Source organism: Ctenopharyngodon idella, chromosome 2, assembly GCF_019924925.1.
Source record: "Ctenopharyngodon idella isolate HZGC_01 chromosome 2, HZGC01, whole genome shotgun sequence".
Classification (NCBI taxonomy): Eukaryota; Metazoa; Chordata; class Actinopteri; order Cypriniformes; family Xenocyprididae; genus Ctenopharyngodon; species Ctenopharyngodon idella.
The window spans coordinates 19134108-19161333 of NC_067221.1; the positions used below are offsets into that span (position 1 = coordinate 19134108).

Here is a 27226-nt window from a genome sequence, read left to right on the forward strand (position 1 = left end):
CAAATGTATTACCTGAGTAGTAGGGCACTGGAGGTTTATCAGGACAGCAGGACTGGCACATTTCAGTATGTTGAAGTAGAATAATATGGCTTTCTTTCTATGGAGGAAATGAATTATAGTGTGAAAATGGCAGGATTTTGCCAGTAGGTGTCAGTGGAGCTATTCAGCTGTGTCTATGGGGGTGAAATCAATGTTTTAGGCAGCTTTCCACTCCAAACATTCAGTTGCAGTGCTTATCCTGCTGCAATAAAACTCCTTTCAGTGTTGCTTTGTAAATCACAACATATAACCCTGATTCAACACTAAATAACCAGAGTCCTCCAGCCTGCTGAATAACTAAATGCTGAGAGAAATTTTTATGATACAGATAAAAACTCAGTATTCAATCTTTTTGTTTGGGCAAGGAAAAGTATTAAGGCCTTGTGTCAGATTTTCCCTACTCATATTTCCATAAGCCACTGAGAGAATCACATCTCCTAATTATGAACCGCACAGATCCAAATGTTTCCAATACACCACCAAGTAAACATCTCTCTCTCTATAGCTGTGCATAACAAACACTCTTATCAGTGTGTCCCAGCTCCTCTAATGAGCAATTCTTTATTTTCCCCAAGGTTATGTGCTGCCAATCAACACAAAACCTCACAAAAGGGAATTCGGCACAAAAGCATGTGATGTAAATTTTAGAAGGTTTAAGGATTAATATTTTGTGCTTTAGGTATGGTAAATAGATACACAAATGGAAATGGAAGGTACAATATACGTGTAATAATCACATTACATGGCTGATGAAAGATGTTTTTATTAGATAGGGTATATTTTGGCCCCTCCCACCAAAGCTTATGATTGGCTTGTGGTGTTTCTGGCACTTACGCATTGGGTGTGCCCTTCTGCCCACAGAACTGACCCGTGCTGTCCGTGGGGTAAATGACTTTCCTTGGGTCTCCATGAATCCATGCTACAACAAAGAGGAGACACAATTAAATTTATTAATTCAAGAGGGAAAAAAATCCCAAATGTTCTTTACAGAGATCATAGTATATAATGAAATATTGAATTTTCATCAGTGAAATAAAAGAGTCTATCGCCCAAAAACAGCCCAAATGCCCCTCTCAGCCCTTGCAGTCCTCCTCTAAATCCATACTTCGGTTACATAATGCTGTATTAGATTGTAGCAAACTGTCATGTAACAACACAAAATTTCACATAAGGGACCTATAAAGTAACCAGCTATCTAATGCATCTATCTCATGAGCGCATATTAATGACTTGGGAGACCCTTGTTTATATGACAGTATTGCTCAGGATGATTAAATCCATTTGAGTATAACTGGAGGTATAATTGATTCCAGTCCTATTTTAGGATGAAGTCACTATAGAAACAACCTAGTATCAAAGTCTGTTTGTAATCTCTTTGATATAGATATGAAACATCTGTGATTTTGCATATATTGGTGAATAAATGCTATTTCACAGCAAATCTTCATGAGAAGTGCAGTCTCTTAATAAAAATTCTAACATGAAATATTCAGTCCCCAGCATTTTACAACAATCAACCAACAAAAAAATAATAATCTTTTTTAAAAATAAAATCTTAATACACAGAGACATCAGTTGATGTAATAGCATCCACATTCTACAGGCCGCTACACAAGGTACACTCAAGATGCTATTTCTCTCCTCACATCGCAAAACGATTTCTGTCATCTGAAAATTGTTCTGAATGAAACTGAAAAACAACTCAAAAGCTCTGTGTGCTACAGCTTCATGTGAAGTCACCTGCTGAGCAAAGGCTATTAGAGCTGCATTTCACAGAGCTGTGAAATGAGATTCGCACCACAATGCCTCGCTTTAATGCTAGAGTTAAGCTGCAATAACTTTGGCCTCAAAAAATTCATGCAAAAAATACTAGTAGCAAAGTTCAGCAAAAAAAATACGTCACGCAATGTGAATATTTCACATTTATACTCCAATATGCATATAAGATGCAGTAACCACACGTTTCATGCACCCAGAGCTGAATATTTGAGACTACAGCAGTCACGAGACAAAGTGTCTTTAGGATGATGTCATAGGTGATTTCATCATTTGCCTGTAGCAGAGGGAGATTTGAGTGGTCTTTTTTTTTGGGAGAGGGGTGGGGATGGGCAGCTCTTACAGGGTGACATCATTCTTCTGCCAGGGGCAATATGAAGTAATAGCATTATTGCTTCCCATTAGTGCCTGCACAGACCCGGCAAAATGAGGCTAGACCACCGTGCTACATGCTGTTCATGGAGGGATCTGAGTGATGGAGCACTTAGCAGATTGTGAGTCAGGATGTAAGGTGTTTACATTCAATGCAGGTACAGCTTGACTTGTCAGCTGTATTATTGTGTTCATAGCTGTGCTTGGAGAAACAGAACAACCTTAGTGAAAACACATGCCGCTGTACTAATCTCATATCTGGTGGAGCCTAAAATCTCTCTGTCTCTCTCTCTCTTTAAAAAACAAAAACAAAAAACGCTAAACAAAGCCAAAAGAAAACACACAAAAAGCAAAACAAAAAACAAAAGAAAACACTCAAAAAAAAAAAAAACCCAGAACAAAACAAAAAAACACAAATCAAAAGAAATTCAGTAGACACAAAAAAGCAAAACAAAACACAAAATGAACAAAACAAAAAACAACAAAAGAAACAAAAAAGCAAAACAAAAAAACAAACCAAAACAAAAGAAACAACTGCTGATCATCACAAGTTTTTGATTAAAAAAAATGTATTAGTTATCTCAAACTTAGAAATGTATCTAAAACTAATCTACTAAAAACTAATAATGTATCTCTCAAAAAACAAACAAAAAATATAAAAAACCAAATACATAAAACCCAAAACAAAACCAAAAGAGAAAACACAAAAAGCAAAACAAAAAACAAAAGAAAACAAAAAACAGAACAAAACAAAAAACACAAATCAAAAGAAATTTAGAAGACACAAAAAAGCAAAACAAAAACACAACAAAAACACAAAATGAACAAACCAAAAAACAACAAAAGAAACAAAAAAGTAAAACAAAAAACAAACCAAAAGAAAACAAAGAACAGAACAACTAAACAAAAACTGCCGATCATCACAAGTTTTTGACTTGTTAAACATTTTTTTTTTAGTTATCTCAAACTTATAAATTTATCTAAAACTAATCTACTAAAAACTAATAATGTATCTCTCAAAAAACAAAAAAAAACCATAAAAAAAACAAATGCATAAAACCCAAAACAAAAAACAAACAAACAGTAAACCACAACAACAAAAGCAAAAAAACAAAACAAAAACAAAACAAAACTGGAAATGACTGCTGATCATTACTAAGTTTCTGACTTGTTTTAACTAGTTGTATTAGTAAAAAAAAGTTGTCAGCTGTATCACGGTATATAATAATGCTTGGAGAAACAGTATGACCTTAGTTAAAAGTAACACCACTGTACTTATCTCATCTCTGGTGGAGCCGCGCCCTACATCTACAGCAAGCCTTCAAAGTGACTCTCATTTCCTCTTCCAGCGGGAACATCACGCTGTGAAACTAGTGGGCATCTATGTGAGGGGTTTTCAAACAAGGGCTCTCCGTGCCCCTGCCTCGCTTATCACTTATGCACTTCAAACGCGATCAGCATTTGCTGTGAAGGCATGTGTGTGTCATCGTGGCCATCGGCACCAAGGGTCTGGATGTACAGTACAATGATGTGCTTGATATCAGTAAATCACTCAGGAAGATCCCACAGCATGCTAATATGAATGAGGATCAAAATCGTTTGATGTGACGAAATTATGGCATTTCCGAACTCAGGCCCAAGGTCTTTTTGTCCTTGAAACAAACAGTATATGCTAACAGAACAAAGCCATCCCTGTGGCAATGCTTCTTGCATCAGCTTATCCACCGTAAGAAGTGCGTAGAGTATTATTAGCATTAGCGTTAACTTTAGCCACGCTTTGAAGTGGAGAGAAGAACTGTGGAGAAGCTCCTGGTGGAGTTGAACATCATAAAATATTCATGTATGATCTTACATCAGAGGAGCTGACAAGGAATGCACAGACTTTGCTCTTCATTCTCAAAAATATTCCTCAGAAAGAGAGATGCTATATCTCTCCTTCTCTTTCTATCTATTTTTTCAGTCTTTTATGTACCGAACACCCACTTTAGCATCTTTATATGTTGGATGTTGATTCATCTGCAGTCTATGGGGTTCTTGTTAAAGCTTGTTTTTCTCTTGAGAACCAGAGTGGTTCAGAATTAGAGGAAGACGCCTCATCTGATCAAAGGTTCTCATGTTGGTTGCTGGCCTTGCGAATCAGTATTTTAATTACTGGATAAGAGAAAGAATTTAAAACCACCACACTGTATAGAGCAATTATGCCAACCAGCCAGAAGTTCTACTTCATTAAGATTTGGGGAGAAACTAACTAGTAACATATACTATAACATTTTTATTAGCATGCCAGTAGTGTTTTCAAAACAATGTATTTTTTCAAATAACAAGCAATTTCTTTCCCACTAGAAGTGGTGTGGCATGACCTTTACAATCATTACATCGGAAATGCCACATTGTGATTTTTTTTGTATTTATAGCCAGGTGTGGGTATAACAAAACATGCTCTTCCAAAATATATCTCTCAAATGTAATGTTGGGAAGTCAAGATGGAAAACAAAACAGAAAAACTGTTCACGTGACTTGCCCTTGGTAAGCTTGTGAAATCATTATCTACAACTAGCATTTACAACACAACTGCACAGTTTTTTAATAAAACAATGATCAGTAGTCATCAATCAATAATGATAATAATTAATTATTCAATATGTGTCAGGAAAACAGCTAAATAAGCTCACGACAATCCTTTAGAAAAAACCTTTATAGCTTTGTCTCATTATATATTGCACATGTTATCATGGAACATATATTTGCTTGTATTATGATACTCTGATGATCTAGCCTGGCTCATGCTGTTTATCTCACAAAATAAATTATTACAGTAAGTTCCTTCAGTAAGAAGGCAGATGCAGCACTTACCCACAGTGCCTAGTGCAATGTAGCCGAGGATGACAATGACGAAGAGCACACAGCACAGCACATCTGTGCAGCCTCTGGAAAAGAAAAGACAATGCAAATGCAGTATCATCTCATTAAATGATCTTAAGACGTATTATTTCCCATAAACTTGTGAATGAAATGTTATCACAAAAATAAGTCCTACATAACCAATTTAATGAAAACCTGAATGAGAAATTTTATTTTCACTTTACATGAATATTGTGCACATTAGTTTCTTAAGACTTAAGGCACACATGTCATATTTTTAGGTCGTCAGAACTACAGGTATTTAATATGTTTGACATGCAGCTTCTTTCTGTTGACTGTCACTGGACCGTTAAAATTCGAATTGTCGCTGCAGGAACCATATTTAACCCAACAGCTTGGTTATTAATAAAAAAAACCCAATGATCTTAAAAATGACATTTTTGGAAAATAACCCAGCACAGTGACCCAATATGTGTAACCAAACGGTTGGGTAAAAAAAAAACAAAAAAAAAACATACACTATTATTTGACATCACAGCCAAAGTTTTGAAACACATGAAAAAGTCTGTATCCTTAAAATGGTGATTTTGTGTTTTGAAATAAACAACTTAAAATGAACAGTTTCATACTTCACATAATCTCTTGAATTCATATTGAATTCAATGTGGTAAAAATGCATACTTTAAAGTGCCCCTGTTATGCTTTTTTTTAATATTACCTTTCACGTAGTGTGTAAATTTAGCTGTTTGTGAATGTAAAAGGTCTGCAAAGTTTTAAAGATGAAAGTGCACGATAAATAAAATTGTCTCCCAAAAGAAAGAAACAATTATGCCTGAAACTGCCTGAAGTGAGTCGTCAATAATTCTAGTCTTACTTCCTGCACAAACCTACGTATGTTTGTAACAAATTTGCATTATGCCAGTCTTCATTGGTTGCCGGCAAATAACTTCTCCTTTGACCCTCAAACACTGTAGTTGTAGCTGAGACTGGAAGAGTTTGGTTCGTGCTGTCGACGTGTCGAGAAGATTCTGTTTTCTGAGCTGCGAAAGCAAATCCACTACGCATTCACATTCAAAGCATGAGGACTGATCCTGGAATTGATACAATAAAACTGATGCCATTGTTACTGTTCTTATCACTGTGTATACAAGTGCTGAGGAAGCCTCCAGAGCTAAAATTCAGATATGGTAATGGGCGTTTGGTAAGCGGTAGACCAATCACAACAGTCTGGGCAGTCTGACCAATCAGAGCAGAGTGGGCTCACAGAAATGAGGGGTTTAGAAAGACTGAATCCTTTATCTAACTGTCTCAGACACTGAGAAAAGAGTCGCTCCAATGTTCTGAGAAAATTAGAAAGTGTTTTTTGACCTTGAATGCATGTAAACATATTGTAAAAGACCTTGAAAACAAAATTTCGAACTATTAAAATAGCATAATATGGGCATTTTAATAACTTATATTACTACAAGTTTCCCCCCTTTTTTATAAATTAAGACCTAACATTATTTTAACCCTTTCGCTGCGTGAATATTCGCTCAGAACAACAGGAACTGATAAAGAGCTGGATGAAAGAGAACTTAAAACAGATGAAGACACGTTGACTGGCTGACTGAACATTATCCCTTACATATGCAATTTCATGTACTGAATATCGACGAAAAAAGTCGATATAGGATGTTGAGTTTAGGCACATCTTTCAAACGTGAACTGATAACATTGAGCAGCAAGGTCACATCTACTGCTACTGCACATCTAATACTCTAGAGATGGTGTTGCACATGCAAATCTTTGACAAGGTCGACAGTGACATGGAGAATAGAGAAGAAGAGCAACTCTTCAAGAACAGTAAGAGAAAGAAAGGCAGAGACAATGTGCTGTGTTAATCACATGTCAAGCGCCTCGTTACAGCCAAGATGAAATTATGCGGAGCAAAAAACTCATCAGGCCTTGAAAGTACTTTAATATGCACTATACAAATATTTAGTGCGAGTTCACTGTATAGTTTATTACAATTACAGTGAGCTGTACCTGGTTGACAGCTCAGATGATTATATACTCTTGGGGTTCTATAGAAGCAGTAGCGGCTCCTGGTTGTAAATTTAGGTAGAGCAGATTCTGGGTCTTAGCACTAGTTTATGATAAACATTTTGGAAGCTTTATATTCTAATCGCTGAACACACTTTTGGCAGAGGTTGTGTTATTCAGCCTGAGGGTGGTGCTCTAATGATGATTGAAAAGCTTTAGTACACACGACACACGCATAGAAGGCCATCTTAGAATTGCCTTATAGTATTTATTGCCTCCGAATGTTGTTTTAGAATGTTGCAAGTTGTGAATTCCAGTGAGGAAAACAAAGTCATATCTATTCTCAGAACAAATATAAAACAAACACAACAGAACTACTGTATAAAGGCCATTCACATGAGCATGTTTAAACTAAAGGATTTATACTTCGATTAATTTGCTACTCCACACTAGGTACTGACCTGATGCAGACTAATAGCTGAAGCGGATTAATGTCGTCTAGGAGTGGAGCGAGGTTTACGTAATGTGAAAATAAGCAGGGCAGCCTGAAATCTGCCCCGATGGCTCTCAATTAGAGCGTGCTGCAGTTCCATTGTTCACCACAGATTTACATTGGAAAGTAGTAAACTATTCTTGCGCAAATGCTACCATTACCCAAGGACCAATCAGAGCCTGTGAAGATTTACTGGTCTTTCAGAGGAAACTGAAGCTGGTCCACCAGCTAGACCAGCACTATACCAGCTCTACCAGCAGGGCTTATATGGTCAATATAAGATTCATTTCTAACATTTTACATTTCTAATCAGTCTGTTTTAAAAGGCAAGATCTACATTCATAGATTATGGTCCTTAATTGTAGTATTATCATTCTGCTTATATTTAACCATGTTTATCACTCGCTTTTTTAACTGCTTAAAGATTGCTTTCAGATTCTAGTTATTATGAGAAAATGGAGATTCCACAGTTTGTTTGTTTATTTTGGATTTATGACTTATCTAGCTTTCAAACATCCTATACTAAACTTTTAATCTTTCATTTGTCTCATTTTATGATTTATTTGTGTATCGCAAAACAGACACATAAACATACTCTTAGTAAGCAGGTTGTGTCTGGATATTGCACTAAAAGACCTTCTTCAGAACTCATAAAAGAAATATTTGCTTGTCATATTTTGAAGTTGAATATGGGCTGGCAGTAAGAAAATTGCACTGCTGAAAGCAGAAAGTAATTATAAATGTCTAATTCTCTCGCTGGAAACAAATTACCTTGCTTGCCTCTCAAAGGGTTTGATGAATATGATTCTTTGGAGGAGACAGCTGTGTCTGAGTAATTTCAATAAGAGCATAGAGGTTGAAAGGTGGAACTTTTTTAAAACTGGAGTTCAAGCTCTATACACATCTCTCATTAAGACAACATACAAAACAATTAAGTATTCAATTATTATAGTATGACCTTTCATAGAGAAAGATGAGGGAAGATGTCACCCTCATGATCAGTGAATTTAGCATGTACTGGATGATGATGCATCCAAGGAAATAATTAAGGGAAATATTATTAAGGGAAATAAATTGAAACATTTGCTAATTTATTTGATATAGTACAAAATTACCCTGAAGAATTCATTAAATGTGTCAAATATTTTAATATTTTTAATCATTTTTTAATCATTTCTTTTTTTGAAAAGGTGCCTGTGACAAAGCAAGGTCTGGGTCAGTAGGTTCTCGATCCATGTGCAGCCTTTATAGAAATAATTAAAGACAAATGCAGTACTCAAACAGGCAGAAATCGTACGCAGGGAATCCAAAGATAGTAAATCCAACCAGGGCAGAGACAATAAACAATTCGTAGTACACAGGCAGAGGTCAGTAACACAGTAGTCTCAGCCTCAGACGTCACGCCCATGAACCGTTGGCTAAATGTCTGATGCATATATCACACTTAACTGGAAACACTTCAGGATTTTCAAAGTCGTCATCTGATTGGTTGAATTCTACAGGATGTCCGGGTGACATGTGTGTTGCGTTCTTTAATGGTTTGCCTGGAAACAAATGCTGTGATGCCAAACCCCCTCGTGGAAGAACGCTGTCATGTTTACAAGTGTGACAATGAACGCTTACCAGGATCAACTAAACGCTGGATTTTCAAAAGTATGTGAAGTTCGCGGCTCTATTGTTGCAGTAAACTTGCACAATGTTCTTGAATAATTTATTAGATGCACGCCGGTCTGTTTTTGTATGGGACATCGATTTCACGCCCTTAAACATGATGCGGAACAAAACGAACTGTAAATGGTTGCTTTACTTGTCAATCAAACATCCTTTTGGGCGGTCCTTGGCCAATAAAAGCTGCGATAGAGTCCAGACTTTGTGCCGTCAGTCTGAAGGTCTGGCTACGTGAAACTAGTAACAGTGAAACTCTCAGAATTGAAGCAATAGCACACAAGACTTCACAACAAACGAATGAACAGAGGGTGTATAAATAGTCCAAAGGAAATGAAGAACAGCTGGCGTGAAATAATGAGTCTGTGCAGTGGATTCTGGGAAATTAAGTCCAATTAAGTTTTTAACCAAGCGGTTCAAAATTCAGGTGATTGAGATCTGGGTACGAGTGGAGACAGGAAGGTATTTCTGTATGGTATGGGATTGTATTTGGTTATGGTATTGTATTAAGGTATGGTATTTGTTACCATACAAATATAAATGAATAACTGTGATATATCCTGCAAAAATAAATTAACAAAAATGTAATCAGATGCAATAAATCTCACAAATGTATAAAAAGTTGAGAGTAATAAGAGCAGAACCAATAAATAAATGTGCTGAGATTAGATTTATTGACAATAAAAGTCAGTACATCTTACCCCATCTTCCTCTTATTCACATATTCATAGTCATAGTCATACCTTACAATAAACCTTGAAGGTCTTGTGTGGTTAACAACGTTTGATCTAGCAGAATCAAAGAATGTGGCACATAAAATCAAATGTATTTTCAGTGCATTTCAGCCTGGATAGAAGTCTTGATTTAGTCATGTTACCTTCACAGTTCACTAATCACGGACTGATTGATGAAACCACGGGCAGCCAGCCAAAATGTCAATGGCAGGACTGCATGTGACCCTGCCTTAGGTTCAGAATAGGGTAGCGAGGGGTAGAAATGTCCATGTCTGTCAGATAATATCTCTTCAAAGCAGAGAATGACTATGCGTGATTTTAAACACTTTTCTATTGCATTTTAGCTACACACAAACATTAGCAAAATAAGTCTGCAGTACATAACAGTGCCTACTGAAAGCCTAAAATACTTTGCCATAAATGAGGCCTTGAGAACAGGCTCAAATAAAGGCTTTATAGAGTTACAAGGAGAAGTATTATGACCATTATTAAAACAATTACCCTTAACTTGCACCTGAGAATGATGCACGATTCAGACATTTATGAGACTATTTATACAGAGCCACATTCTCATGCCAAGGTTACTCTAAACCTGGTTTGATTGAGGTCAATCTCACCGCCCTCCAAACGTAAAACCTTAAGCCCACCTCCTCTGTAAATAGATATGGAAGGGCAGGAGAGATTTCAAACACATAAGCCGATTAGAGCTCATTATCAATAGCAGCAGGTGGGTCAGTGCTCTACTAAACACTGAGCTCAGCACAGCCTCAGTCCAAATGTGCTGTTCACTGCTAACCAATTTCACATAATGCTTAATCGCATTGTTCAACTAGTTTCAGGGATATTTCTGTTCCATAAATGTTTTCATATTTAGGGTTAGATTTGTTGCAATCACTAACTTTAAGTATTAAACTTTGATGCGTAACTTGTCTTGCACCATTTGTGCAATCATACACAAATTATACAAATAATTTTTTTTTTTTTCTGGCAAGAGATAAAACATAAAAAAATCCCCTAGACTTCAACTCAAGGAGGAACCTCAGCCATAGACCAGAACATCACAGAGACTCTTTTGACTTTTTGACTAGTAAGCAAACACCCAGAACACCCTAGTAACCACCTAGAAATCCTAGAAACGACCCACAACATTCTAGCAACCACCTAGTAACACCCTAACAACCAGCTTGCAATGCTAGCAACTACTTAGCAGTGTGAGAAACCACCCATAACATTATAGAAACCACCCTAGCAATTAGCTATCAATGCTAGCAACCACCTAAAATGTTAGAAACCACCCACAATATTCTAACAATGACCTAGTTACACCTTAACAACAGCTAGCAATGCTAGCAATGCTAGCAACTACATAGCAATGCTAGAAACAACCCATAACATTCTAGAAACCACCTATTAACACCCTATCAATTAGCTAGCAATGCTAGCAATCACCTAAAAATGTTACAAACATCCCACAACATTCTAGAAACCACCTATCAACACCCTAGCAATTAGCTAGCAAATGCTAACAACCATGTTAGAAACAACCCACCAGATTACTAAACCAATGTTAGAAACAACCCACAACATTCTAGCAACCACATAGTAGCACCCTAACAACCAGCTAGCAATGCTAGCAACTACTTAGTGCGAGAAAACTCCCATAACATTTTAGAAACCACCTATTAACCCCTTAGCAATTAGCTAGCAATAACAACCACCCAAAAATGTTAGAAACAACCCACAACATTCTAGCAACCACCTAGTAACACCCTAACAACCAGCTAGCAATGCTAGCAACTACTTGACAGTGCGAGAAAACTCCCATAACATTTTAGAAACCACCTATTAACACTCTAGCAACCAGCTAGCAATGCCAATAGCAACCTCCTAATAAAGCCCAACAATAGGGTGATCAGACGTCCCATTTTTCCCAGCACAGTCCTGTATTTCAGCTCTATTTTTAGTGTCCTGACTTATTATGAAAAAAATCATGTTTTGTCCTGTATTTCTTCTTTCCTAAATTGTATTTGCTAGGTAATATTTTAAAAGCGTGTTGTAGTCTTCTGTCACGCGAGAACGGCCTAATCAATGGTAGTCAGTCTCGTCATAATATATTTTGGAGAACAAAATTACCATCAAATCACAATTCATTATCGATTAACTTGCAGCTAGTGAAGGTGGGATATCACAGAGCGAGATGGAGATGAAGTCAGATGTGAAGATGTCAAAGAAGCATGTGAGTACATTTAACGCAGATCTTCATCAAGTTATTATGCACAGTAAGTTGTGGAAAAAGAACTCAATGTGCTATCACGCTGAATGACACACATCAGAAGCGCTCTCTCAGACAGCGCACGAATCTCGAATTCAGTTGTCTTTGCGTCTGAGTGGTCAAATACAGACACAGTTGTCAAAATGCCCATCATGTGGAGTATCTTACGTAAATACAGTTGGTTATGGCTTAAGTGAACATAAACAGCTCGGTAAAAAATGGATAGGGATATCTATGTGTCATATAAAATCCTAGAATTCAGTCTTAAAGTGACAGCAGCCTAAAATACCAGTCATTAATGTTAATCAAATAACAAAAGATGTTAAATAAACCTACTGTACCTGAAAAATGTAGTTTAGTTGATTTATAACTCTTATCGTATTTGTTCTATTGTGTGTAATTTGCTTCTTTGTTCTTTTTTTATGTAAGAAAAATAAAATAACTATATGATAAATATCGTTATCATGAAATGAAATTTGTCATATGATATATGGGGGTTCCTGTCCATCCCATCCTGTATTCCACCATGAGAAATCTGGTCACCCTACCTAACAATCACCCACACCACTCAATGAGCAGTATACTCTAGCAAACACCCACAACACTTTAGCAAACTGGCTAACAATTCTAGCAACCACCCACAACACCACAGAAAGCATCTACCAGCACTTAGCAGTATTTTAAAAGCATACAGTCAAGTTGTTGGAAGAAGTATAATGATTTTTACAACATTGCAGGCAGTTTTCATGAGAACGGATGGCAAAATAACAGATGTCTTTCAACCAGTCTCATCTGATGTTCTTAGGCTCACTTGTGATTACTTCACAGTGATTTTCTCAAACTCAGAATTATCTATCGATTGGTCAGTGATAATGTGCTTTAGAGATCTCAAGGATGAGCAAAGAAACAGCAGACAGCTGCATCACCTGGTCAGAGGTGTCTGAGAACCAGCGTGAGGAACTGCATTCAGTTGAGGCCTCCTAAGCTCTTATAAACACATCTCTCTCTTACTAAATAATTCAACTGTTTTTCTCTGTCTCTTCCTGTATTTCATTTTTTGCACTTTTGACCTTTTTCTTTGTTCTTACCTGCTTCTTTCTGAAAGTATCTCAGCTCTACCGACTACAACAAGCAGCTGAACTGACTATGGACTTTAGATTCTTTTCCAAAACTCCTACATAAAAACACTCCTTCACACCCAGCTCATGGAGACACACACCTTCAGACTGACTCCCGTTGTAATACATTTCTTGTCAACTATTTCAGCCTCTCCATCTCTGTGCTGCCAGTGTCTCTGCTCGATTATCTTCATGCTCCTCCAGCACAACTTCACCTGCTATCCTGCTGTCTATAGAAGCCACTCTCATGTTTCATCTCTTCTCAGAGACGTTTCTAAAGAGTTTCACCCATCAGCTCATAAGCCCTATGGATTTCACCCTCAGATACGCCAACACTGCAACTGAGAAAAATGGCTTCCAACTTTTCTGATTCAATTTTAATTTGACTCTAGATCAATTTTAATACCCCGTTTTCTCTGAATCTGAGCACAAGTTGCAGAATGTGCCAAATGCAATCTGTCACAGGACAGATCATAAACCAGACATGATATGATACAGCAAAAAACTGTTAAAATACATCTTTCCACGTTAATTATAGAGTTTTGTTCCAATCAACCATTTTGCCGGCCACTTTGTTTCTATTTCTGCCACTAACTTCAATGGTTTGATCATAGGATCAGGATATACAGTTTACAGTAGTTTTTACTCAGGAACAGTAAACCCTATGCCAATACATACAGTACTTTATATTATAAGCTTCACATTTTTGTTGTTAATTCCTCCAAATATTGGTCCCATTGACTTTCATTGCAAGTGTCTCACTGTAACCTCCATTTTTGCTTTTTTAAAGAAAACTAGGGACAAGACAGAATTACTTTTTGCAGTAATTGACATTACGCCACAAATGCTGTCAATTTAGCTTAACTTGTAGTGAACCTGGGATATTTCTGTATGTTGGATTAGGATGTAGCGTGAATTTTTTTTAGTACAGATTTACAGTATTGGGCATCATATCAGTTACATACCATAATATAAAACAAATTATTGCTTATCAGCATCTGTGCACGCCTAAAAAAGATTCTCCTCAAGCTCCCATCAAATCTCCAAAGCACTGATTTCAGCTCACCAATTCATATCAGAAGCCAACAAAGGCCAGCACTATGACTGCCGATGCTCTTGACAAAGGCTGTACAATAGCTTTTCTGCAGATTTCTGACACTAAATGATGACACAAGGAGTAACTTCACATATCAAGAGCAGTGACTGATGGTTCAGTAAAACCCCTCAGTCGCTCTATTAGACTGCACTTCCAAGAACAGCAAGAGAACAGATTGCACACTCTGTAAAATTGAATTAAACCCCCTAAATTGAAATTGCTGCCTTTAAATTTAAAATAAAATTCAAAGATACAAACTGCACCTTTCTGACTGATTTGTATTTACTTTCTGATCAGATGAAACTCATTCAGAAACTACAGAAATTATTGTTAAATGGATAAGAACAAAATGTATAATGATGAAAAGCTTAATTTTAGGATCAAGGAATTTACAAAAGCATTTGAGAGCTATAAATGTTGAAAAAAAAAAGAGAAAGTGTTCTGGGTTTACAGCAAATGGCTCTGTAATTGCCTGAAATCAAAGTAATTGTTTGAGAATCTCTCTTTCTTTATTCTAGTACCCAGTGTACTATTCTGTGTAGGCTACTCTAGAAACAAAACAAGGACAAAAAGAGTTTGCTGGGGGTATTTACCATTGATCAATTTGTATGTGTGTGTTTTTTTTCTTTACTAATTGGTTACCTATCCGATCATGAATAAATTAAATATAAATGCCCTCCATAGTGCAAATGTTTTGTGATCAAGTCTAAATGAAAAGTTCATATCCAATCTGGCAGCAATACAAACTAGATTAAAATATTTGTCAGGACAAACTTTAATATTGGCTTGAGAAAGCCTGGCCAGTTGTTTTAAAAGCTTGAAGGTTTGAAGCATAGACTGTAAGGTTTGAAGGTAAATTCATGCAATCAGTCACAGAATACCTAAACATTCTGTTAGGCATTGCTAGCATGCTGCTAATATGATTCTAGCATGTTTTAACATTTTGCTAGCGTGTTTTAGCAAGTAACTAACATTGCTTGCCTGTTTTAACACATTTCTAGCATGTTTTAGCATGTTGTTAGGCATTGCTTACGTATTTAGTTAGGCACAAAGCTAGCATTTTTTTTTTAGTACATTGCTAGCATGTTACTAGGTGTTGTTGGCATGTTTAAGCTAGTTGCTAAGCTTAGACAGACAGACAGACAGACCAGCTTTTAGTTTTTTTTTTTTTTTTTTTTACCAGCTTTTGGACACATCCATTGGTAAGTGTGTCAAGCTGACCTGTGTATTAGAAGTAGCAGCTCTATATATCACAGCTGTGTGTGTGAGTCCTTTGAGGGACGGCAGATTGACTGTGCTGATAACAGGCAGCAGAGTACTCTGACTTCAGTCGAGTGCATGTGTTTCTCCCTGAATGAAACTGCTGCCCATGTGCAAGGACTATTATACTCATGTAATGATGTGGTGTTACACAAAGGATTCATTCTGAGGTCTGAGCGATTTACAGCACAGTCACTAATCATGGGCTAGCTTGACAAGGCTAAAGAAGTAGGAGTAGGTAGACACAGGAAATAAATAATAACCCTTTTTAATTCAAGGGCATTCCATTTAAAATGATGACTTGAACGGCACTCAAAGTCGAACATCTGACTTGTGAATTCAGAGTAGTTCCATCAAACAAGGCCTCAGTGAGAAGCATCACTTGACACAATTGCAAAGATGCTGTCGACTGACAAGCATATCGGGAAATTAGGTTTATACAACACACTCTCATGGCAATTTGTAAGTATTTTGAATTTTGGCAAATTGGTGGCTAAATTGTATCAATTCATACAATCTCATTTGTATGTTTTATACGATTTGCTTATTTCCAACTGATGGTTATGTTTAAGGGCTGGGGTTTAGGGTGGACCTTCATGCTTACTTTTTTTAATAAAAATCAAACAAATTGTTTCCAAATGAATCACATCATACAAACTTATAAGAAATCACCACCTCATAAAACAGTTACGTTTTCACATGAGATTGGGTTGTGTTTATAATGTATTATATAAAGATACCTTTTTCTTTTTTTTTTTTTTTTTTACTTTTCGTTAGCATTTTGTGTTCATTATTTTTGTTTATGCCATAATTGACAGAAAAACACAAATTGAGTCACACCGCCATCGAAATTTCAATTTGGCTATTCCCAACATTTCTGGAATGCGGCATAACACAGAAATTAAAGACGGGTGTGCAAGATAATTGGAAAGCTATAATCAGAGCAGGAACTAATGACCATAAAAGGACATGATCGTCTGTTGGATACTGCACACAAAACTGGAAAGCACCTTCTCAATCTGGCAAGCTCTAATCTGACTGGCTGACTTCACGCAACTCTGAGAGTACAGGCACATAGGTTATTTTAGCCCGTTTAACTTCTGAACTTCAAATATGGCTGTCATCTACTTCCTATTAGCCAAGCTCACTGACCTCATTCAATATGAAACCAATGGGTGAGACAAATCGAACCATCAGACATGAAGAGAAAGCGTAGAATAACATAGTGCGATCTATAATTACATCTCCAGATATCAAAAGCCAATCGCTCCTGTCTCCCTCTTCCCACTTCAATGGAATGCAAAAGGGGCTGGTGAGGAATCTAAATGGCTGAAGCATTCAAACCTCTGCCAGGGAATTATTCATCCCTAATTTCTCCTGCTAAAGACTCAGAATGAAGAAAAGCAATAGACATTCGAGGGTAATGTCTTGTGCTTTGACTCTCTCTCTCTCTCTGTGTAATTGCTTTGCATCAAATGTGTAATCATCTCATCCAAATATTCACATCAGAGTGCTAATGGGCTCATTGAAGCCAATCATGTCAGGAACCTTTTACAAAAGATGCCTTGATAAATGTCCTCACAGCATCAGCCCATGAATCTGCAAAATGGCCAGGGTGATCTCTTTCGTAGAGCATATACAGTGCACCCGGAAAGTATTCTCAGCGCTTCACTTTTTCCACATTTTGTTATGCTACAGCCTTATTCCAAAAGGGATTGGATTCATTATTTTCTTCAAAATTCTACAAACAATACCCCATAATGACAACGTGAAAGAAGTTTGTTTGAATTTAATTTAATAAATAAATAAAATAAATATTAATAATATGTAATAATACAAATATTTTAATAAAACATAATATTAATACATATTATTTCATTAATAAATAAATATTCTTTCATAAATAAATAAACCTATTTAATCTATTCATATTTATTATTATTACAATGAAATAAACATATGAATTCCATGAGTGCACATACAAGTTTACATTATAGGGACTTTCATGCTGATATTGTACATTTCTTTGTCTATCCAACTGTACAGAAACAGAACTACTCTTTACACAAGGATCGCAACAAATACTAATGATATCGTGTTGAAATGACAAGTCCACTGTGCTTTGAAATGGTCTGACTGTGATCTTCCCTTTGAAAAGAGGTAATACAAGACAGCAGCTTCTTTCTCCCTCGGCCACACTTTCACTAGCCGCACTCCCTGCCTTCCGCTCCTCAGCCAGACATGATTAGTGAAGTGAACAGTCTCCTCATTCTTTATTTAATGATCCATCATCACTCTATATGGGTCACTGGGCCTCCGTTTGCTCTGCTTTTGATTGTTTTACAGCTGCTCAGATTCCACTCACTCTTACTTTACTAAGTAAATGCCATTGATTTGTGCTGTTTTCCAACAGCATATAACCTTTAGCCTTAAATAGATACATTAATCTATTAATAAACTATTCCCTAGATGCAGAGTTTTATCAAGCCCACTGATTTACAGACCAGCTAAAGGACTATAAGGCACCTAGCTGTGATGTATTGGATTTGTTCAGCTGATGATCCACATGATACATATACACTTAAAATAAATATTTAGCAACATATGAGATCAAATGAATGCAATAAAAAGGAATGTAAGGAGAGCATCTCCATGACAACAGTGAATATTTCTGTGAGAAGAGAATTGCAAACAGCGTAATAAAGTGAACAGAGACATTACTGTCAGTGCAGTTACCCTTTGTTGCATTTATTATTAAAATCAAAGGACAAACTTTGAAACTTAATGTTTCTTTTTACTTCAAAAACTATCACCTTCAATATTTACATGCAAATATTGTAAATTACATATTATATAGTATAATATATATTTCACTCTACAGAAAATAGCAATAAATACTCCACAAGTGCTTGATGCATCACCACATTCATCAGCTGTTTTGAATTTATTACTCTTGTGAGTAAAGGTCAAAGGTCAGAAAGCTATCCTCATGATGGTTTGTATGTTACATCACATCCTGGGGTGCATTTCCCAAAAGCATCGTTAGCCAACTATGGTCACAAGTTCCATTGAACTCTATTGGTAATGACGGGACTTGCGATGATGGTTGGCTTTGGGAAACGCACCCCTGAATAGTTAAAATGGCTTTTGAATGATGAGGACACTAGCACCAGAGGTTCATAATGTCAGAAATAATGTTGACTGTGATCAATGGATTGAGTCAAGTGTAAATCTGCAACACTGAAAAGACATGAAAGTTGATTTACCTGTTATAAACTGGCCCTCTAAATGTTGGGTCAAACTTGCGAGGTTCACCTATGGAAATCAAAAAGAAACATCTAATGTTAATTAGGTATAAGAGATATGAGGTTTAGCAGGGCAAATCATAAACAAATAAGGTACAGAGTATCACCCTAAATGGCTTGGTTTGTGATTGACTGACTGTACATCATCCCACTGCTTACCAAATAAATAAATACTGTACATTCAAAAAATAGTGAATTTTCCATTTGTCACATCAAGATAACATTAAAAATGTTTTCCTTTTTTTTTTACTGCTTTTCAAATGCCTTTTATGTTCAAAAATATGATAATCTAAACAAACAATTTTAGGATACATAGGGCCAGATTTACTAACAGCTTGCACCAGGGCAAACACACTTTTGCCGTTAAAAAACTACTGTCAGGACTTACTAATGACATGCAGTGAAAAATTAGCACTGAAAAGGCGTGGACACAGTTATTTTTGTGGCTGACCTTATTGTATATGCATTTGTAGAAGTTTCCCTTTCAGATGCAAAATTTATGGGAGGAGAGTATTTAAATGAATCACGCAAGGTGATTTACTAAGTTTTGCGCTAGTCAATTTACTGGTATTTACGTCATTATTTACCGATCCGGCTGTGTCTGTGTTCTTTAATGTGCATGTCGTCAGTAGATCATGCGCAGAACTTTCTACTCCCATTGGCACTTTTTTGGAATTGCGCTCTCATGCTAATTTGCCCTGTTTAGTAAATCTGGCCCATAAAATGCTAGCTGTGAAATTGGTCAAAAATACAGTAATTTTATTCCAAAAATGTTCAAAATGTCATTTAAACCACCGTCATTTTTGTCACCAAATGCTATTAAGCACAATACATTAGTCAAGATGCGGTGGAAATTTGTATTTCTTTAGGACAAAAATTCACAGAACTGTTATGTGATGTATATATGGGTCAGTGACATGACGGGTAATTTTTTTGTCCAAAGGCCTTAATAATAATAAAAAACAAAGATATGACATCCAAAGTATGTAAGGTAGCACAAATAGATCTCGTTTATTGAATCCAAAAGGTTTTAGTTATATTTTGCTACATATAAAGGTATTTTAAAGATTTTGAAGTGTCAAAAAGTCATTCGGTTTAACCGTCCAAAGGCCAATATCATTTAATTTGTGATTAAAATATCTTATAATGTAATAAATGTATATGTTTTTTATTCTGGCATGATTTGATAACATCATATATCAACATAGTGCAAAATGATATTACAATTATGTGTAGAAGTCGTTGCTTTGTTATGAGAAAGAATGTCCGGAAAAATTAATTTCATTGATGTCATTCGGAGAAACCAATATAAAGGGACCAAGGGAAGTCATGCAGTCAATATCATGTGACAGGATGTGACATCATTCAGACACCTGCAAAGGACCACATGATCGTGAAGCAAAGCAACTAACTCTCTTTTAAATATTTGAAAAATTCACGTTTTCACTTGCTTATACGCATGTCCCGAAACATCAGGTCATTCGGTACAACCGCCATAAAACATGGAAAATGTTGTAATATTTTAAAAACTTGAACTAAATATAAAATGTTTGATTGTCCTTTTGCTAGCTAGCTAGGTTTCAGCCTTTTAGCATTGTTTGAAAATATCGTCATTTGGTATAACCAAAAGTGTCATTCGGTAAAACCGAAATTTTAGTTAAACCGAATGACTTTTCGATGACAAATTTTGTCCATCTTGTTAATTGATTATAAAAACCATATTATCTCATTGATAACACTTAATAAAACTTAAAAATTAATTATATCTGCATTATGTGTTTTTTTTTAAACTTTTAAAAACCTTATTCGTCAATGACCCATATACATATACATATTGGACATTTTTAGTGGACAAATTAAACTCTTGAGAGTGTGAAAATTCTGTTTTAAAAGACTTTATTTTCTAAAAGTCAACAAGGTTAAAAGTGTCCATAGTCAAAGAAACAACCATCCCAGAAGAAATGTGCTTGTGTCACATAATGTGAACTGTAGGCGAGTCGAGTAGAACCCTAGAGCAGTTTACCACAGATGAGAACAAATACAAAATAAACAAAATCAGACGATGACTTGAAAAGTGAGACTCACTGACAGAACAAAGCTCGACCATCGACTAGGGAAACATGAGGTCTATAAATGCACATGAACTAATAGAAACAGCTGGGAACAATCAAGAAACTAATAAACAACAACCTACAAAAGAACTACAAACAGGCTCTGAACAAGGCAAAATGCAAACTAAAAGACTACACAACAATAGCACAAGGAACAGACAGACAATACTCGACAGCTTGTAACACGAGCCAACAGGCTACCTATTTTAATATCAGCCAAGGGGAATATGGGCCAAAAGAAGTTCAGGTACCAATACTGAGATCACTACTCTATATCATCAATACATTTTTAACAATCAAACATGTTACAGATGGGAAAAGAGCTAACAGGATATAGCCTACTTTGTGGAAAAATTCTCATTAAAAATGGTTGGGATTTCCCAAACTTTGTTATTGAAAGTGATTTCTTTTGCTTGCTATTGCTACAGTCCGCTGCTATCAACAAGCGGATGACTGACTGCTGGAAAGATTTAAGTAAAAATGGCAGATATTTTCACATACAGTAGGAGTAGGAAAGAAGATACAGGATGGAGATCCAAAAGCTTGCTTATGTATTCTAGTTTTATCCCCTGCTGTTCCACCTGCCAGGCTGTCTGTCAGTGAGGAATCTTTAAACTCTTGCCAATGCAAGACACTCTGTTTGGATTATTTCTGATGGCTGTTAGTGTTCTATGACTACAAAATGCTTTGTTAAAAGCTTTTGGAGGTAAGAGGAATAGCTGAAATGGATCTGTGAATTTGTTTGAGGAAACTTTATGGCAGTTATGATAATTTTCAACAAATACACAAGAAGCTGTCATTAAATATAGGCCCTACATACAGTACAGTATAGGCATGTATGAATCAGGTTTGCTGTATATTTCATTTAAAGTAATATAACAACAACAATAAACCAATCTCATGTGTCTAAACGAATCACTAAGGCATCCTTATCAACATTTCATCTTCCATTGCTCTGAACCATGTGAACTGCACATCCCTCCTGGTATTTCCTGAATTGTTTTTCTGCAGTCCAAATCATATTACTACCGCCATGCTGTACACCTTGTCTGAATTGGTCTGTCATCCGAGAAGTGACACTAAATCGATGGAGATAGCCGTGGCACATTTAGCGGAGTGACTGAGCATTCCATCAGCTCAGCACAATGGGCTTTTTCTCCCATCAGCCACCTGTAACGCTACAGTGAGCAGAGGGAGCCTTCTGACACATGCAATCACTGTGGACCGTGGCCATAGGGGGCAAAGTAGAGTGGTGATGTGGAATTAGGGTTGCCATCTGTTCCGTTTAATATAGCAATATGAAATCTGAAATGTAAAATCATCCTATATTTAAGGCATGGAATTGTATTCCATTCAGGACACAGTTTGATCTGTAATTTACCATCTCAAAATTTTACATACACTTTCATGTAAGAGAGAATCAGTTTGTTGGGATGGTTCATATAAAGGAACTAGTTTAAAAAAATAGTTATTGATTTGTTTTAGTCTTTTAACAGTTTTAAATTACTAAGTGGACTTTTAGGGTATTTTATTGCAGATTTTCTTGTTAAATTTTGCAGTACTTCACTATAAATTTATGAAAAGTGTTTTTTGTAGATAAATTTATATATTTAAGATTAGTGCTGTCACTCCTACTGAGATCTTCATTGTTTTTGTAGTAGATGAACATTGTTTTAATTGTAAAAATTAATTGTTAATTGTATTATCTTACATCTTTACCAAATATATACTGTATATATTATATATAAAATCAATAAACATATATATATATATATATATAAAATCAATAAACATATTGATATAAAATATAACATTATAAGAATAAAGTTGTAAAATTTGGAGTTAAAGGGCATAATATTGCATGAATAATATAGAATTATTTTAGTTAAAATTTACAATAAAATCATAAATGTATGATTATAGGTTACCAAGGCATTAGCTTCATCATTGCAAGAAATGAATCTGAATTCTATTAATACTGTAATATTATTTTTGTCATTTTGACTCAAAATATTACCACTTGACTTTATTCTTGACATTTATGACTTGTGAAAGGCCTATTATGAGATTACAGCTTTATTCTTATAATGTTACTACTTTTTCTGTAAATCTTTATCTTTTATTTTTATTTATTTTTTTTACAAGTAAAACTAAAATGCGCAAATACCTCAAATAGCTTCAATATAGCTAACTAAGTGTATCTTGACCATAGATAAGATATTTTGAAATCTTGAATCTTGAGAACACAACTTACATGAATGATGAAACACTTAAAATGCATGATATTGTTCATGATGTCACAAGGTTCAAATTAATTGCGTACCCTTAATTACGGGTACGCAACTCAAACCTTCACCACATGTCAACACTGTGGATCTTTTATTTGATCTATTTTTTATTTTCAACCTGCCACTAGAGCAGGGACCTCAATTATCCACAGCATGACCATCTGACATTTGAATACAAAACAAAAATTGCAGTGGATATCCAGTGTAGCTATGAATTAAAGCAGGATGGCAGCCCACATCCTTATAAATTCTCTTCAACTACCCAGCTCTCAGAGTGGAGGAGGGCTACAATTCGAGAGTAATTAGAGTTAAGAAAGTAAAGTCGCTGGAGATGTGGCTTATGATTTAATTCTTCTCTGGCATAGGGCCTTCAGCACTACACACTAATTAAAACAAACAAAGCTAGCTGTTGTGCATTCACCTTTCTCCACAGTCATACCTCCTTTCAGAGGTATTCAATCAATACGCTCCATTAGAGACCCAGCCACATGCAAGAAAGTCAATATCACACACAGAAAACATGCACAACACAATGCAATGCAGTGAATGCACATTAACACACCCTCAGGAAACTTGAGACAAATGCTCATTAAACCACTTTTAATAGAGAACTACATATAATGTGACGTAACACAACTTTAAATGTATCAGTAATCCAATACTAAGGCCAATATCAGTTCCAATGCTGAATAATTTCTGAGATTTCTGGGGATAAAATGGGTAATTAAAACAATTACGATCATTAAACAGGCCTAAACTGCAAATTGTCAGACATTTTTTGTTATTTATTAACAACAGTTAGTGCACATGTGCCGCACAAAACATAGAATAGATGGAATAGATGTCCACACACTGATATTGAAGACAATATAATGCACAAATAGACAAATATAGTCCCACGCCATAAATCACACAACCCATTTGGGTATTTTATCACTATGTTTTTGTTGTCTAGTAGAACACAAACTGAAATTGAATTAATTTCTTTGTCAAGAAGTGTTCATAAACTTTTTAGCCAATATATCAAAATATTGAGACTTTTTTGTTGAGTAAAAGAATCTGAGATAATATAATGCAATTGCACCACTGAAATAAATATTATCATTGATTTTAAATAGTGTCTGCATTACTGGACTCCTTTAAAAGACACAAGGCATCCTGCACTTTAAATAATTCAGACTCTGCACATGGTGTCTAGCACAACCTCCCTGCTATGTTCACAACAACAATTATATTATAACTATAGACATTATATACATTTTATATAAATACTTTACCATCACAGGAATAAATTAAATTTTAAAATATTTGAGGTTTTAATAACATTTCAGAATATTAATCTTTTTACTGTATTTTTTATCAAATAAATGGAGCCTTAGTGAACATAAGAGACTTTTTCAAAAACATATATGTTATTACATATATATATATATATATATTTATGAAGCATGATGTTCTGAAATGAGGCAAATTCCTCGCTGTTTTTTGTTTGTTTGTTTGTTTTTAATCCAATGTAAATGCATGTTCCAGTTACACTTCATGTTAACATATTTTAACAAAAACTTTACAGATCCTGTTTAAAGGGTTAGTTCACCCAAAAATGAAAATTCTGTCATTAATTACTCACTCACATGTCGTTCCAAACCCATAAGACCTTCATTCATCTTCAGAACGCAAATTGAGATATTTTTGTTTAAATCCGATGGCTCAGTGAGGCCTGCATAGCCAGCAATGACATTTCCTCTCTCAAGATCCATTAATGTACTAAAAACATATTTAAATCAGTTCATGTGAGTACAGTGGTTCAATATTAATATTATAAAGCGACGAGAATATTTTTGGTGCGCCAAAAAAACAAAATAACAACTTATATAGTGATGGTCGATTTCAAAACACTGCTTCAGGAAGCTTCAGAGCGTTATGAATCAGCGTGTCGAATCATGATTCGGTTCGTGTGTCAAACCGCCAAACTGCTGAAATCACGTGACTTTGGCGCTCCGAACTGCTGATTCAGGGGAGGCAAGAGAGACGCTGCTTCATGGTGTAACATACGTAACTTTAACCGCTAGTGTCGATGTTGGACAGTCACTTTAGAAAAACGAGTGATTTATCCACTTTTTAATGTCATATTTCATGATATATTTTGTGAATCTCAGCCATTTCCACCACTGTTTTTATATAAATGTATGTATGTATGTACTGTATACACACACACCCATACACACACATATTCCAACAAATTACATTCAATAGTTGTACACAAAAAACTCTTTAAGAGTACTTAGCATGGCTCAAAATACATCAGGCTTATTCTACTGTGGTAAACATACAGTGGATTTGGCCCAGAGCCACAGCATTAATGAAAGCCCAGGAAATCCTGAGTTTAGCGGGGCTTCAGAGGTGCATGGATGGGCCCTTTTATCTATTTGCTGGAGTGGGCATCCCGTAGGCACTCAGAGAATGAGAGCTGCTCGTTACAGTCAGCACTGCACATGACAACCCCTCATAACATCTTTATTCTTAGAACAAGCTTCACTATAGTGTCTCTACAGTAGCTTTTTTATGCATAGCTGGTGAGACAGACAACTTTTGAAGTCTTTTGAAGATTTTTTTTTTTTATTTCACAAAGTAACTAATTTCAAATAATGTCTGTATTGAGAAAGATACACACAAAGCTCCAGTCGCACGTGTTTTTAGAAGTATATAGCAGGCTGTTCCTCTGTTTCTGTTCATTAGCGCAGAGCTGTTCTCATCATTACCATTCATCATCACTGCTCAACTCCTTCTTAAGGGTCGTACACACTGACAGCGAGGCTGCAGAGGCTAGCCTAAGGAGGTCTATAACACCCGGAGAAAGCCATCCATTAGTTATCTCAATGCTTCAGCTGCTGCTACCTCTGGAAGTAGGCAGTTTCAGTTCTGCCATCTCATGGGTTTTAAGCCAAAAACCTGAGTTGGAGCTAACAGGGCCATGTTAACCAGGCAAACATCGTTTTTTGGTTGAGTCACTGAGGCTGTGAATGAAGTAAATGGCTGAAAATCAATAGAAAATCACCTAGGGAGATTAAAATGGATGCATATCTCCAGTGAACTGCTGATTCCTTTTTATCCAAGAATGACCAAAGACAAAACAGTTAGCAATGAGTGACTCGTTGCTCAGTGTTAAATCATGGTAACATCGGTGTTATCACAAGGTAGTTACAATGTACTGATAAATATCTTCAAAAACTGATAACTGGCCAATATTAAGATTTCTAAAGGCTAAATTAGATTAAAAATAAAACACTAAAAACTAAAGTCTGATGCTACATCTGAATTCAGGCATCATAACATTGTAAGTCATATTATGAAAATGATATTCATTTTGAGCTTTTCAATTGGTATTCTAAACACACTATAGATGGATGTCTTTAACCGTTTCACTAATGTCTTTTGCAGCATATCCAATGAATCAGGATACAAAAAAAAGAATCATTGATATTTTGAGGTGTCATACAAAAGATTTTTCCAGTGCCTACACGTTTTTTTTTTTTTTTTTAAAGAATGAATTTTTGTTAAAACGTTAGTTTACCCAAAAATGAAAATTCTGTCATTATTACTCACCCTCGTGCCGTTTTACACCCGTCAGACCTTCGTTGATCTTCAGAACACAAATTAAGATATTTTTGTTTAAATCCAATGGCTCCGTGAGGCCTACATAGGGAGCAATGACATTTCCTCTCTCAAGATCCATTCATGTACTAAAAACATATTTAAATCAGTTCTCATGTGAGTACAGTGGTTCAATATTAATATTATAAAGCGGCGAGA

The 27226-nt window shown here is 35.8% G+C and overlaps 1 protein-coding gene across 2 annotated transcripts in view; it reads right to left on the reverse strand.

Moving 5' to 3' along the window:
• Positions 1-27226, reverse strand: part of slc44a5a (solute carrier family 44 member 5a) — a 100107-nt gene that overhangs the window by 18574 nt on the left and 54307 nt on the right. For both annotated transcript variants that reach the window (XM_051873493.1, XM_051873500.1), the window contains exons 2-5: positions 18979-19027; positions 5041-5114; positions 874-958; positions 13-97 (exon numbers count right to left, since the gene is read on the reverse strand). In XM_051873493.1, coding sequence (XP_051729453.1) covers positions 13-97; positions 874-958; positions 5041-5114; positions 18979-19027 — 293 coding nt within the window. The remainder of the gene's footprint in view (positions 1-12; positions 98-873; positions 959-5040; positions 5115-18978; positions 19028-27226) is intronic.